This window comes from Dendrobates tinctorius, unplaced genomic scaffold (genome assembly GCF_039654945.1).
Source record: "Dendrobates tinctorius isolate UK_male_01 unplaced genomic scaffold, ASM3965494v1 ptg000030l, whole genome shotgun sequence".
NCBI classification, from domain to species: Eukaryota; Metazoa; Chordata; class Amphibia; order Anura; family Dendrobatidae; genus Dendrobates; species Dendrobates tinctorius.
Genome location: NW_027361698.1, coordinates 43,775,325 through 43,792,094, shown reverse-complemented (window position 1 = coordinate 43,792,094; position 16,770 = coordinate 43,775,325). Strand labels below are relative to the sequence as shown.

General features: G+C 40.9%; 1 protein-coding gene across 1 annotated transcript in view; it reads right to left on the bottom strand.

The window, feature by feature from the left end:
- The window catches only part of LOC141086215 (uncharacterized), a 133,471-nt gene that overhangs the window by 4,358 nt on the left and 112,343 nt on the right, over positions 1 to 16,770 (bottom strand). Inside the window, exons 5-7 of the mRNA XM_073572047.1 lie at positions 14,438 to 14,580; positions 11,431 to 11,527; positions 4,888 to 5,040 (exon numbers count right to left, since the gene is read on the bottom strand). Coding sequence (XP_073428148.1) covers positions 4,888 to 5,040; positions 11,431 to 11,527; positions 14,438 to 14,580 — 393 coding nt within the window. The remainder of the gene's footprint in view (positions 1 to 4,887; positions 5,041 to 11,430; positions 11,528 to 14,437; positions 14,581 to 16,770) is intronic.

Genomic DNA, 16,770 nt, shown 5'->3' with positions numbered 1-16,770 from the left:
GCAGAAACGCTGCAGTTTCACACCTCATCCATTATGAGGTGTTAAACCGCAGGACTTTAGTCCTGCGGATTTATCTGCGGTTTTTACTACAAAATCCGCAGAGCCAAAAAACTCCGTGTGCACATAGCCTTAGGCAATTGCTCATTTTTCCTCCTCCTCCATCCTAACGCTGGCCCTGCTACGGCATCAACCTGAAATTTGGAGGAATAGTGGGCTACATTCCCAGAAATGCATACACAAAGACACAAAGATGGTGTATTTATTTGATGGAGGTTTTATTTTTTGTGACTTCAAGTAGCATAAGGCTATGTGCACACGGTGCAGATTCTGTGCAGTTCTGCAGCAGATTTGGCCCTGCAGAACTGCAGCAGAACTGCAAGTGATGTTCAGTACCATTTAAGGCTATGTAAAACAAAACGCTGTGCACATGCTGCAGATTTAAAACTGCAGCATGTCACTTCTTTTGTGCAGTTCTGCAGCAGTTTTTCATCTGCTCCATAGAAATCTGCAAGTGAAAACTGCAGGGGAAATCCGCACAAAAACTGCACTAAATCTGCACTAAAACTGCAGGTAAAATGCAGGTCATTTTACCTGCAGATTTAGCAAAATCTGCGCGGAAAATTCCACAGCAGAATCCGCACCGTGTGCACATAGCCTAAACAGTCATGCTTGCAGACTGTTTCTGTTATTATGCAATTGCTAGATCTGTGCCTCAGTATATACAGCAGGCGTAACCACCACAAGCTGCTGTTACCTGGTTGTGCAAACCTTAGGCCAGGGTTACACTAACCAACGCAAAATACGGTCCGTAGTTTACAGGCGTAATACGGATGAATGACCCCTAAATAGTGCTCCGTATGTCATCCGTAAGCAAGGTGTGGTCGCGTATTTTGCGCATGTCTGCATCCGTATGTAATCCGTATGGCATCCGTATGGCGAGATTTTCTCGCCGCCTTGCAAAATGGACATATAATGGAGCCCTATGACAGGGTTTCGAACATAAACGAAATAATAAATATAGACACATAGAATGCATATATATATATATATATATATATATATATATATATATATATATACACACTCACTGGCCACTTTATTAGGTACACCATGCTAGTAAAGGGTTGGACCCCCTTTTGCCTTCAGAACTGCCTCAATTCTTCGTGGCAGAGATTCAACAAGGTGCTGGAAGCATTCCTCAGAGATTTTGGACCATATTGACATGATGGCATCACACAGTTGGCGCAGATTTGTCGGCTGCACATCCCTGATGTGAATCTCCCGTTCCACCACATCCCAAAGATGCTCTATTGGATTGAGATCTGGTGACTGAGGAGGCCATTTGAGTACAGTAAACTCATTGTCATGTTCAAGAAACCAATCTGAGATGATTCGAGCTTTATGACATGGCGCATTATCCTGCTGAAAGTAGCCATCAGATGTTGGGTACATTGTGGTCATAAAGGGATGGACATGGTCAGCAACAATACTCAGGTAGGCTGTGGCGTTGCAACGATGCTCAATTGGTACCAAGGGGCCCAAAGAGTGCCCAGAAAAAATTCCCCACACCATGACACCACCACCACCAGCCTGAACCGTTGATACAAGGCAGGATGGATCCATGCTTTCATGTTGTTTACGCCAAATTCTGACCCTACCATCCGAATGTCGCAGCAGAAATCGAGACTCATCAGACCAGGCAACGTTTTTCCAATCTTCTACTGTCCAATTTCGATGAGCTTGTGCAAATTGTAGCCTCAGTTTCCTGTTCTTAGCTGAGAGGAGTGGTACCCAGTGTGGTCTTCTGCTGCTGTAGCCCATCTGCCTCAAAGTTCGACGCACTGTGCGTTCAGAGATGCTCTTCTGCCTACCTTGGTTGTAACGGGTGGCAATTTGAGTCACTGTTGCCTTTCTATCAGCTCGAACCAGTCTGCCCATTCTCCTCTGACCTCTGGCATCAACATGGCATTTCCGGCCACAGAACTGCCGCTCACTGGATTTTTTTTCTTTTTCGGACCATTCTCTGTAAACCCTAGAGATGGTTGTGCGTGAAAATCCCAGTAGATCAGCAGTTTCTGAAATTCTCAGACCAGCCCTTCTGGCACCAACAATCATGCCACGTTCAAAGGCACTCAAATCACCTTTCTTCCCCATACTGATGCTCGGTTTGAACTGCAGGAGATTGTCTTGACCATGTCTACATGCCTAAATGCACTGAGTTGCCGCCATGTGATTGGCTGATTAGAAATTAAGTCTTAACACACAGTTGGACAGGTGTACCTAATAAAGTGGCCAGTGAGTGTATATTATATATATACATATACACACACACACACACACACATATACATACATATACACACATAGTTCTTCATAGCAGAATAGCTGCTTTTTCAATTGCCAGCTTCTATCCAATTATTCCCCAACCCGACATGAAATGACACAAGGTTTACATTCAGTAAAGCATTTCATTTCATGTTTTTTTATATGTCCCTGACTAATAATTAGATGAGGGTTTGTGTGCAAAATTTGGGAGTTGTAGTTGTTATTTTAAGGGGTTAATTCGTTGTTAAAAAATGCGTGGGCTTCCCATTGCCCTGTAGCGGTGGCGAATGGGTTAATCTTACAAAGGGTTAATGTCACCTTACCATCGAATGGTGACATTAACCCTTTGTTAGATTAACCCATTCGCAACCACTATAGGGCAGTGGGAAGCCCACGCATTTTTTAACAATGAATTAACCCCTTAAAATAACAACTACAACTCCCAAATTTTGCACACAAACCCTCATCTAATTATTAGTCAGGGACATATAAAAAAACATGAAATGAAATGCTTTACTGAATGTAAACCATGTGTCATTTCATGTCAGGTTGGGGAATAATTTGATAGTAGCCGGCAATTGAAAAAGCGGCTATTCTGCTATGAAGAACTATGTGAAATATAAATATATATATGTGTGTGTCACAATGACATGTATGTGTATATATATATATATATATATATATATATATATATATATATATATATATATATATTCTGTGTGTATATATCTATTGTTTCGTTTCTTTATTAAACCTGTCAGTGTGATTTTACTGTATAGCGCACTGAATTGCCGGCTTTTCTAAACGACACCGGGTGCGTATTTCTCGCATGTGTGGTCTGTGTGTAATGCGTATTTTTAGCGCACCCATAGACTTTCATTAGCGTATTACGGGCGTAGTACGCTGACAATCGCAGCATGCTGCGATTGGCACGGACCGTAGAATACGGACGAGAAATATACGGCTGTTGGGAGCAAACCCATAGAGAATCATTGGTCCGTGTGTAATGCGTGCTTTTAACGCCTCTCACTTGTCCGTATTCCTCGCCAGTGTGACCCCGGCCTCAGGCTGATCTCTCACATCAGTTTTTTTTGGTACGTTTGCTATATGTTATTTTTGTGGATAGATCACGGACCCATTACAATGAATGTGTCTTTTCAAAAACTTTTTTTATTTTATTTTTTCATGCGGATAAAATTGGGTCACCCATAGCGTTCAGCGCAAATGTAGCACACGTCTGAGGTGCCTCTCCTGAGATGACGCATCCTAATTTTTGCAGTGGCTTTCTGTTGCATCATTAGAAATTAATTAGCTAATGGCTTGATAATTGCAAAATGTTGGGGTCATTAATAATAGGTAAGCCAATTAATTTATAAGAATACAGTGAACATGAACATGTGTAACCTCAGTGTAAGGCCTTATTCAGATGTCCGCTTTTAACATGTATATGAAAAATTTGTGTTTTTCATCAGTGATTGATCACTATGTCCTTTTTACCATCAGTGTTTCATCAGTGGTTTTCTGGTATGCAAAAATAGAAATCCATACTTTAGATATATTCTTGTGTTGCTATATATATATTAAAGTGCATTATGGTTATTCAATCAGTGCAATAAAAGGACACAAGTTCACCAGTTCACACACCCCTTTTGAAGAAGGAACGCTGAAACGCGCGCCAGGGGATACATGGTGGGTCCTGACACAACATTACAGGTACTCTAACATGTTTTGCATATAATGGTGGCAAACTTTCTCATAAAGGACAAACCTTTTACCATTTAATTTCTGCTCTTACAGCAATATGAGTCCATCTTTTGCTTGCACATAGACGCTTTATTGCAAGCAGCGGTCAGGCGCCATGATGTATTTTTTGTAATGCATTACATTCATTGACTTATTGATCAAGCTGCTTCCAAGTATTTATTTTTTATAATTCTGTGCAATATTACTAGGAGTAGGAGCATTTATTGATATATGAGTTTCATGTTCCACCTAGCACTGCACGTATAATTATTTTTGTGACCTGGCTGTTTGTGTTCGTTTACACCCGTTTCTGATTGATCCATGAACACCTATAATACGTATTTTTTGAATGTTGATTAATAAATTATATTTTAAAAAATTAACATCATACATTCCTGGTATCCGTGTAGGGTATGGTTGTTTTGATGTATGTGCGGAATGTGACCCGTTGATGAGGTCAAGGACTATAATGTTTAAATACAAGTTCACCAGTGCTGATTATGTGTCCTGCTCAGAGTTCTGTGTGCCAGAACATAGAGTCAGTCAGAAGCAGCTGCGGCCATTGTATTACACAGTAAGAATGGCTATTTGCCAGGGTGCTAAGCGCTGGACCCAGGACTAACAGCTAATTGCCCCAACAGCTGCATTTGGGAAGGGTGTTTTCTCTGCTTAGTTAACCCTTTTATTACATGCCTCCCAGCTTGTGAAAGGGTGCTTATCAAGGAATAAATGAATCATTCCCATGCAGTACCTTTCATCATGGATTAGGATATTATATTTATCTGTGTTGCCGGAGTGGTGTAGACCAATAATACAGCACCTGCCTGACAGCATAGTGATACTCTTCAGTGTCCTGAGGAAGGAAGCCAGGATCCATCAAGGAAGCTTTTAAGAAAAAGATCCACATCAATATATTGCTGGACAAGAACATGATATGCCATTCCCAGAAGGCATTGTATAAGACGGGCAGAATCTGTACACAGGCAGAGAAAAAGAAAGTGTTTAGTCAGCATTATATTGAAATACATCTCTAAAAACACAGGGATATGCTGCATAATTAGGAGAAAACTCAACTGCAACTATATCAGGGTACATTTGTTGAAATCTGTCACCAGGTTTTTGCTTCCTAATCTGAAAACAGCATAACGTAAAGACAGAAATCCTGATTCCAGTGATGTTTCATTTACTGCGCTGCTTGCTGCAGTTTTAATAAAATAATTGTTTTATCACCAGGAGATTATCACTAGAGGATTACTTAACCAGCTGCCAGGTATTCTAACCATGCCTCTACTACTGATTGGCAGCTTTTTGCTTATGCACAGTGTACACAGAAATCTGCCAATCAGTGATAGGGGTGGGGTTATGCAGAGATCAGCATTCAGAGAACTGGTAGATCTGCACCAGATAAAAAATTGTGATAATATAAAAAATACACAGCAGCGCAGTAAGTGATACATTGCTGTAAGCAGTCTCAGCCCTGACACCATGCTATTCTCAGATTGCTCAGATTGCTTAGCGAAAACCTGGTGACAGATTACTTTAAACCCCTTACCAACAACCAGTGTTAGGGTGTGTGCACATGCTGCGGATTCTGCTGTGATTCCGCAGCGGATTTGGACCTGCGGATCTGCAGCAGTTTCTGCTGCGGTGTACAGTACCGTTATTCCCTATGGGAAATGGAAACCGCAGTGCAGATGCTGCGGAATTTTCCATGTGGATTTTCTGCGGTTTCTAAATCGCAGAAAGAATTGACATATCAATTATTTCTGCGGATACCGCAGCGGTTTACCATCTGGTCCATTGTGGAGATGGTAAAACCGCAGGATAATTCACAGGTCTTTTGACCTGCAGATTTATCTGCGGATTTTGAAAATCCGCAGCAGATTCCGCAGCGTGTGCACACAGCCTTACATGCACAGTGCAAGATAGTAACGGGTGTATGGAGAAGGCTCAAGGGGTGTCCCTGTCCCATATCTGGCAAATAATGGCTGACACACAGTCAGAGCCTGCCTCTAAAAGCCACAGGTGGAGTAGAGCTCTGCCCGCGAATATTAACCGGATAAATGCCACTGTCAATCTCAGACAGAGGCATTAACAACACACTGGCATTGGTGCACACCATACTTTGCGCCCATTGGCGCCCCCGGGAAACTATGATGGGGCGCAAATAGGTTGCTATGAGGTCTGTCGAAGACCTCCGTGTCTGTTAACATTGAGCTCCTTAGAAATCCAGCCTGTGGCTGGGCTTGAAAGGAGACCCTGTTTTTTGGTATATACAAGCAATTCTGTCATATTGCTGTATATAGTACAAGTGAATAGACGATCACAGGTTCAAGTCCCCTAAGGTTACTGGATTAACAAAGTACGGTAAAAAAAAAAAAAAGTTCTAAAAAGTATGAAAAAAAACATAAAAGTCCTTTTCCCTCATTACAGATAAAGGTAATAAAAACAATAATATAAATACACATATGTGATGTTGCCACATCCAGAAAACTCAGATCAAAATATAAAATAATTAACCTGATGGGTAAATACTGTAAAGGGAAAAAAAATTAACACCAAAATTGGGATTTTTTTCTTTAGTTGCCACAACACCACAAAAAAAAAGCTGTAAGAAGCTAACAATTTGTCATGTTTACATCAAAATATAAACATGTATCAATAAAAACCTTGTCTTCCCCAGCAAAAAACAATCCCTCACATAGCTCTATTGACAGAAAAAACGAAAACTTTATGGGTCTGGGAAAATAGCGACACAATAAAAAAAAAAAATCTTTTTTCAAATTTTTTTATTACCACTAAAATAATAAAATTTTGGTATTGCTTTAATCATACTGATGAGTCCAGTCATACTGCCAGGTCATTTTTACCATAAAATATACACCATTAACCCCTTAAGCCCCAAGGGTGCTTTGCACGTTAATGACCAGGCCAATTTTTACAATTCTGACCACTGTCCCTTTATGAGGTAATAACTCTGAAACGCTTCTATGGATCCCGGTGATTCTGACATTGTTTTCTCGTGACATATTGTACTTCATGTTAGTGGTAAAATTTCATTCAAATAACTTGTGTTTATTTGTGAAAAAAGCGGAAATTTGGCGAAAATTTTGAAAATTTTGCAATTTTCCAACATTTAATTTTTATGCCCTTAAATCACAAAGATGCGGCACACATAAAAACTTGATAAGTAACATTTCCCACATGTTTACTTTACATCAGCACAATTTTGAAACCAAAATTTTTTTTTGTTAGGAAGTTATAAGGGTTAAAAATTGACCAGCGATTTCTCATTTTTGCAACACCATTTTATTTTTACGGACCACATCACATTTGAAGCCACTTTGAGGGGTCTATATGATAGAAAATAAACAAAAGTGACACCATTCTAAAAACTGCACCCCTTAAGGTGCTCAAAACCACATTCAAGAAGTTTATTAACCCTTTAGGTGCGTCACAGGAATTTTTTGAATATTTAAAAAAAAAATGAACATTTAACTTTTTTTCACAAAAAAAATACTTCAGGTTCAATTTTTTTTATTTTACCAAGGGTAACAGGAGAAATTGGACTGCAAAAGTTATTGTGCAATTTGTCCTGAGTACGCTGATACCTGATATGTGGTGGGGAACCACTGTTTCGGTGCATGGCAGACTTCAGCAGGGAAGGAGCGCCGTTTGACTTTTTCAATGCAAAATTGGCTGGAATTCAGATCGGACGCCATGTCGCATTTGAAGAGCCCCTGATGTACCTAAACAGTGGAAACCCCCCCAAGTGACCCCATTTTGGAAACTAGACCCCCCAAGGAACTTATCTAGATATGTGGTGAGAACTTTGAACCCACAAGGGCTTCACAGAAGTTTATAACGTACAGCAGTACAATTAAAAAATCATATTTTTTCCACAAAAATGATCTTTTCACCCTTAATTTTTATTTTTCCAAGGGTAACAGGACCCCAAAAGTTATTGTGCAATTTGCCCTGAGTACGCTGATACCCCATATGTGGGTGTAAATGACTATTTGGGCGCATGGCAGAGCTCGGAAGGGAAGCAGCACCATTTGACGTTTTTGGCTGGAATTGAGATCGGACACCATGTTGCGATTGGAAAACCCCTGATGTACCAAAACAGTGGAAACCCCCCACAAATGACACCATTTTGGAAACTAGACCCCCCAAGGAACTTATCTAGATGTGTGGTGAGCACTTTGAACCCCCCAGTGCTTCACAGAAGTTTATAACGACCGGGCGTGAAAATAAAAATATCGTATTTTTTCAACAAACATCACCTTTTAGTCCCCATTTTTTTTATTTTCCCAATGGTAACAGGAGAAATTGGACCCCAAAAGTTGTCCAATTTGTCCTGAGTACGCTGATACCCCATATGTGGGAGAAAACTACTGTATGGGCACACGTCGGGGCTCGGAAGGGAAGTAGTGACGTTTTGGAATGCAGACTTTGATGGAATGGTCTGCGGGTGTCATGTTGCTTTTGGAGAGCCCCTGATGTACCTAAACAGTGGAAACCCCCCACAGGTGACCCCATTTTGGAAACTAGCCCCCTAAGGAACGTATCTAGATGTGTGGTGAGCACTTTGAACCCCCAAGGGCTTCACAGAAGTTTATAATGCCCAGGCATGAAAATAAAAAAATCGTATTTTTTCCACAAACATGATCAATTAGTCTCCAATTTTTTTATTTTCCCAAGGGTAACAGGAGAAATTGGACCCCAAAAGTTGTTTTGCAATTTGTCCTGAGTATGCTGATACCCTATATGTGCGGGTAAAACACTGTTTGGGCGCATGGCAGAGCTTGGAAGGGAAGGAGCACCATTTGACTTTTTCAACGCAGAATTGGCTGGAATTGAGATCAGACGCCATGTTGCATTTGGAGAGCACCTGATGTGCCCAAACAGTGGAAACCCCCCAATTATAACTCCAATCCTAACCCCAACACACCCCTAGCCCTAACCCTAGCCCTAATGGGAAAATGGAAATAAATACTTTTTTTTAATTTTATTATTTTTCCCTAACTAAGGGGGTGATAACGGGGGGTTTGATTTACTATTTATGGCGGTTTTTATGTATGGCAGCTGTCGCACGCTAAAAGACGCTTTTTATTGTAAAAATAGTTTTTGCATTACCACATATTGAGAGCTATAATTTTTCCGTATTTTGACCCACCGAGTCATGTGAGGTCTTATTCTTTGCGGGACGAGTTGACGTTTTTATTGATACCATTTTCGGGCACGTGACATTTTTTGATCGCTTTTTATTCCGATTTTTGGGACGCAGAATGAACAAAAACCAGCGTTTTCATGAATTTCTTTTGGGGGGGTGCGTTTACACCGTTCCGCGTGCGGTAAAATTGATAAAGCGGTTTTATTCTTTGGGTCAGTACGGTTACAGCGATACCTCATTTAGGTAGTTTTTTTATGTTTTGTCGGTTTTTTGCAATGAAAACAATTTTATATAAAAAATAATTATTTATTCTGCGAGCTATAACTTTTTTAGATTTTTGTTTGCGGATGATGCTGTATGGCAGCTCGTTTTTTGCGGGACAAGATGACGTTTTCAGAGGTACCATGGATATTTATATGCGTCTTTTTGATCGCGCGTTATTGCACTTTTTGTTCGGTGGTATGATAATAAATCATTATTTTTTGCTTCGTTTTTTATTTTTATTTTTTAAGGGGTTCACTAAAGGGGTTAACTAATGGGACAGTTTTATAGGGCGGGTCGCTACGGACGCAGCGATACCAAATATGTGTACTTTTATTGTTTTGTTTTTTTTTAATTTAATTTAGCGATTTTTTTTAAAATTATTTTTACACTTTTTTTTTTTTTTACTTTATTACATAGTCCCAGGTGGGACATCACTGTCCTGTGACAGATCGCTGATCTGTCACATCACAGATCACTGTGACAGATCAGCAATCTGTCACAGGCAGTTCTGCGAACTTCCTCATGCCTGCGCTTTGCAGGCAGTGAGGAAGTCAGCTCCCTACAGGCCCCCGAAGGCCCCCGTCGCCATCTTGGATCCGGGGGCCTGTAGGGAAGGAGTCCCCCGCAGCAGCGCTGCACATTGCGCTGTCGTGGGGGGCTCAGGGAAGCACGAAGGGAGCCCCTCCCTGCCGATGCTTCCCTTTAACCCACGGTACACCGCGATCGTGTTTGATCGCGGTGTACAAGGGGTTAACGTGTCGGGGGCGGTCCGTGACCGCCCCTGACACATTGTGCCGGGTGTCAGCTGTGATAATCAGCTGACACCCGGCCGCGATCAGCGGCGCTCACCACGTGGGCGCCGCTGATCGCATTAGATGTACTATCCCGTCCTTGGGAATTAAGTCCCAGGGTACATGGACGGGATAGTACGTCTATTGGCAGAAAGGGGTTAAAGCAAAAACTATCTCAGAATTGCATACATTTCTCTGCATTTGGAATTGCTTTTCCATTTTCCAGTACAGTATATGGTAAAATATATGGTGTCATTCAAAAGTACAAAACACGAGCCCCCAAACATCTCTGTGGACGGAAAAATAATGGAAGAAGGAAAAAACAAAAATGTACGTATATTTCATTTTGATGTCGAGACGCAGTGATATAAGAAAATTACACTGCGCAACAAATTTCAGGGAAGTTCTTGTCCCCTTAGAAATGTCATTGTATCTTATAGATTTTGATATGCTGAACACGAATATGTGCTAAAAAAGTCTGTATCACGTAAGGTTTTTAACCCCTTCATGAGCGGAGCTTTTTTCAATTTTTCATTTTTCGCTCCCCTTCTTTCCAGAGCCATAACTTTTTTATTTTTCTGTCAAGTCTGAAGGCTTATTTTTTGTTAGACGAGTTGCACTTTTGAACGACACCATTGGTTTTACCATGTCGTGTACTACAAAACGGGAAAAAAATTCCAAGTGCAGTGAAATTGCAAAAAAAAGTGCAATCCCACACTTGTTTTTTGCTTGGCTTTTTTGCTAGGTTCACTTCGGGTCATGTTCGCATCCAAGAGCACCAAACAACCCTAAGACGTCGTTGCAAAAGGTGAAACTGTCGACATGTTTGAAAAATTGATTAAGGTCTTCTTGACGACTGCGAAAAACAGAAACTCTTGTTCCTGGTAATAAGAGTGGCGACAAAATTTCAAAAATTTGTAAAAAAAAATAAAAAAATTTGCTTGTGTAGCATTTTTCCGAGACCCGTAATGTTTTAAATTTTCAGGATAAGGGGTTTATTTTTTGTGCCCTGAAATGACATTTTTATTAATACCACTTTGGGGTAGATGCTATGTAACTGTACGTCACATGTTAATGAGGAGTTAAAACACAATATTGACACAATAGGGCACATCTGATCAAATAACATTACCTTAAAAATGTATGTGGGGTAGCCCCAAAAGAATAGATTGCCATAAAAGAATAGTATGGGGACTTTCGATTTGCCTGGACGACCACAAAGCCATGAACTGCAAAGAAAAGTAAATTATCTTTATTAAAGGGAATCTTTCATGATGATCTGTCATGATAATCAACTCTACGCCTTCAAAAAACATCCTTATATGATCATGTAGCTCTCTGAAAGATGAGATAATTTGTTCCTTTAATGAAACAAAAAAAAACACGCGTTGCTCTATATGCAAGTGAGGTTGAACTACTCTTGAATGTGTATGAATGGAGCTGTTCCTTAGCCTCTGTCTTTCTCTACATATACCTTGCCTACTTGTGTATTCAAATCAGTGAGCCATCAGTCAAGCAGAGTAAGGTCTTAGCCAGCTGCCTCATCCTCCTAGCTAGACTTGGCATGCTGCCTCATGCCTAGGTTTGGTCTGCTGTCCAATGGCTTAGTCTGCTGCCTCATGCTGATCTGTCCTCAGTCGAACATTTCTTAGGCAGATATTAGCTACTCACAAATGGCTCCCTTACAAAATCCAGCTGCTGCAGCATCTCAATGAGGATGACCCAGATCGGCACCCTGAATTTGCAGAATGGGCAAAACAAAAATTGGAAAAGGACCCTCAGTTTACACAGAACATTATGTTGAGTGATGAGGCAAACTTTTTTGGGTGGGGCATATATATGGATACACCTAAATAAAATGGGAATGGTGACAGTCTTAGGATGTCTTGCATTGAAATCTGCTGCAATGGCCCGGGCACTGCGTTCACCAGACAACACAATTTCTATTTGCTCCTCAGGTGTTAACCTCTACGACATGTCAATGACTGTAAACAAAGAGAAACTTGTAAATAACTCATGAAAGAATAAAGTTACATTAAAACCAAGCACACCATTGTTTTTCTTGTGAAATTCTCAATAAGCTTGATGTGTCACATGACCCTCTTCCCATTGGAAAAAATAAAGTTGGATCCAAAATGGCCGATTTCAAAATGGCCACCATGGTCACCACCCATCTTGAAAAGTTTCCCCCCTCCCATATACTAAAGTGCCACAAACAGGAAGTTGATATCACCAACCATTCCCATTTTATTTAGGTGTATCCATATACATGGCCCACTGTGTATACTCTTCAACATTGGTTAATTTATTTGCTATCGTCTGTCCATGAAATATTTGCATGGGAAATGGCATAGCAAACTATGCGGACGTCTGTCAAAGTCCTGTCAATGAGCAAACTGAAACAAAATCTGGAGAGAGCAGTTCAGTTTATGTTCTTAATTTGGAGTCAGAGAACGTGCTATTCTGCTCTAGTGCTGAGGAGTGTAGGACTCAATGGGTGAATTAAAGCTTCTTACAGTCCAGCACTTTCTGCAAAGTTATCCTTGGTAAGATAAATAACTTTTGGAATAACTGAAGTAAGACTGTTCTAACCGTTATGCAAGAATAAGAAGAAATCCATTAGGTGTTTTTTTTTGTTTTTTTTTTTTTTAACTTTTTTACTACAATTTGGGACTTGTCATATAAATATTCTAAAATAAGGTTGTGTCCCTGTGTTATATGCTTGTGTAAGGAGTATACTAAGGGTGCTCTTGTAGATATAGTCATTTGTCCAGTTTCTTTTTTATTGGTTCTGCATCTTAAATGTTATGTATAATCATCATTCAGTTGGATTTTCGCTGTCTTTTTTCCAGAGAATTAACTGGATTTGTCTGCCAATCTCCATGACTGAATGATGTTAAAGTAATGAACTAGATCTATTAAAACATAAAATATAGTCTCTTAATTATCTGTAAATGTATGAATGGATATTTCTGTTCATTTTCTGTTTGTTGTGGAAGACTTTGTGTCTACCCAGCTTTAGAGTACATACATGCTGTAGTAAGGGTTTCTACTGTTGCTCTCTCCCACTTGGCAACATTTTCTGACTGAAGAGGCTCTAGCCTCGGTAGACCTCTACACGGCTATATAATTATTAGGCAATTTGTAATCTATATTCTTTCATATTTAAGGTCTTTACTACCTAGCCAAGAAGTGGAGTACTTCAATGCATGCGATGGAGCACTGTCTAGCATAAAAATGGTTTTCTTGAAAGATGCTTTCAGAGTTTTTCTTGTACCACTGCTTGAAGAAAGTGTCTTCTAAAAGACAGCAGTAGGTTTGGAAGTTAATTTTATGTCAATCTTCAACCCCAAAAAAGGCCCAACTAGCTCATCTTTGACCTTTCCCAGCGCCTGCTCACTGGTATTATTAGAGAGGCCCAGCACTGCAGTACTTTACTCTGCCCTCAACTGGACAGAGAAGTATGCCTGCACAGGAGCGCGATGCCGGGGAGCAATGAAGCAACAGGAGGGTGGCATCGCAAGAAGATGGGAGGCACCAGACCAAGACCTGCAACACCCATCGGACCGGACCACACCAGACCACCCCCTCCCCGGGTGAGAATAGTAAAACTTATTTTTTTTATCTTGCAGGTTGGACCGGGGGCTTATCTACAGGATTATAGAATGCTGTAGATAAGCCCTGAAAGGCAGTGGCCGCATCTTATATCGGCCAAAACTGCTGACAGGTTCGCTTTAATGATATACTGACGCCTTGATCATGAAACCGGTGCACTCAAGCACCCACTTTTGTATATGAAATAAAGGTTTATTTCTCTGCCACTAAAAATGTACACTGCTTGTATGATTTTTATATGGGCTAGGTCCCCCGTACCAATTTGTAATTAGTTTCATTTTGGGTGTGATAGACTCCCTTTAACTGGCATGGCAATTTAACAGAAAATCCAGAGAACAGTCATTGACAAATTTTCATAGTAACCAGATAATCTTATTGTTTACCATTAATTTTTTTTCTCACTTTTAAAATTCCAACAATTTACTTTCATTTTTTGGCTGACGACTACCTAAAGTGTGCAACAATTTATAACAACTGTCAGAAACAGTAGGACAGTGAAAGATGTAATATAAAATATCAATCACCTCCAGCTGAAAGTTGCATGTAGATTTTTTGAATGAATAACAGAGTTTTGTAGAAAAGAAATGATTTGCTTTGATTTCCGTGCCTTAGCTAGGCGCAATGGAGTATTTCTATTGTTATCTTCACTTTCCAGGTCAACACCATCCTACATATGAAAAGAAAGTTTTCTGGTTTTACAAATTAAAATATCTCACACAACAAAGATGATAAAAAATAACACTGTATGAACAAACATTACAAATTTGGTAGCGTGTTAATACAAGAATTAACCAATTTGATCATTAAGTATCTACATTTTATAAATATACTCTATATGGCTGTAATGCAATTTAGATTTCATGTTTTCAGTGTTTGCATATTTTGCGTATTATAAAACGCACCAGATTATAAATAGGAAATTTTTTAAAAAAAATAAAATGGTGGTGTGACTGGTTGGGGTCCCAGTTGGCAGAGTCACTCCTGCAGGAAGGCGGCTGCGGCAGGAGATGCTGCAGACCTCAGGCTGATAGGAGGTGGTGTTCGGCGGAGGTAGAAGTTTGGCAATGATGCAGGCCCCAGGCTGATAGGAGGTGATGTTCGGTGGAGGTAGGAGCAGGACAATGCTGCGGTCCCCAGGCTGGTAGGAGGGGTTGTTGTGCGGTGCAATGGCTTCAGGGAAATGGCTACCGGAGGCGGTGCATCAGGAGATGAGATCTCAATGCCAACCCCCCCCCACTAGCTTGAGACCTGCAGCAGCGCCCCATTTCTGCTGCCCCTTGCAGCTTCCAACAGAAGCAACGCAGCCGATAATCTACTTTTGGATTAGAAGACACACCACCATTTTCCCCACAAATTTGAGGGAAAAAAAGTGCATCTTATAATCCAAAAAATACGGTATATTGGTGCGCACAGTGTACTGTACCTATTGTTTTACACACACACACACTATATATATATATATATATACACTCACTGGCCACTTTATTAGGTACACCTGTCCAACTGTGTGTTAAGACTTAATTTCTAATCAGCCAATCACATGGCGGCAACTCAGTGCATTTAGGCATGTAGACATGGTCAAGACAATCTCCTGCAGTTCAAACCGAGCATCAGTATGGGGAAGAAAGGTGATTTGAGTGCCTTTGAACGTGGCATGATTGTTGGTGCCAGAAGGGCTGGTCTGAGAATTTCAGAAACTGCTGATCTACTGGGATTTTCACGCACAACCATCTCTAGGGTTTACAGAGAATGGTCCGAAAAAGAAAAAAAATCCAGTGAGCGGCAGTTCTGTGGCCGGAAATGCCATGTTGATGCCAGAGGTCAGAGGAGAATGGGCAGACTGGTTCGAGCTGATAGAAAGGCAACAGTGACTCAAATTGCCACCCGTTACAACCAAGGTAGGCAGAAGAGCATCTCTGAACGCACAGTGCGTCGAACTTTGAGGCAGATGGGCTACAGCAGCAGAAGACCACACTGGGTACCACTCCTCTCAGCTAAGAACAGGAAACTGAGGCTACAATTTGCACAAGCTCATCGAAATTGGACAGTAGAAGATTGGAAAAACGTTGCCTGGTCTGATGAGTCTCGATTTCTGCTGCGACATTCGGATGGTAGGGTCAGAATTTGGCGTAAACAACATGAAAGCATGGATCCATCCTGCCTTGTATCAACGGTTCAGGCTGGTGGTGGTGGTGTCATGGTGTGGGGAATTTTTTCTGGGCACTCTTTGGGCCCCTTGGTACCAATTGAGCATCGTTGCAACGCCACAGCCTACCTGAGTATTGTTGCTGACCATGTCCATCCCTTTATGACCACAATGTACCCAACATCTGATGGCTACTTTCAGCAGGATAATGCGCCATGTCATAAAGCTCGAATCATCTCAGATTGGTTTCTTGAACATGACAATGAGTTTACTGTACTCAAATGGCCTCCTCAGTCACCAGATCTCAATCCAATAGAGCATCTTTGGGATGTGGTGGAACGGGAGATTCGCATCAGGGATGTGCAGCCGACAAATCTGCGCCAACTGTGTGATGCCATCATGTCAATATGGTCCAAAATCTCTGAGGAATGCTTCCAGCACCTTGTTGAATCTCTGCCACGAAGAATTGAGGCAGTTCTGAAGGCAAAAGGGGGTCCAACCCCTTACTAGCATGGTGTACCTAATAAAGTGGCCAGTGAGTGTATATATATATATATATATATATATATATATATATATATACACACACACACACACACACACACACACACACACACACACACACACACACAATTGTGGCCAAAAGTATTGACACCCCTGCAATTCTGTCAGATTATACTCAGTTTCTTCCTGAAAATGATTGCAATCACA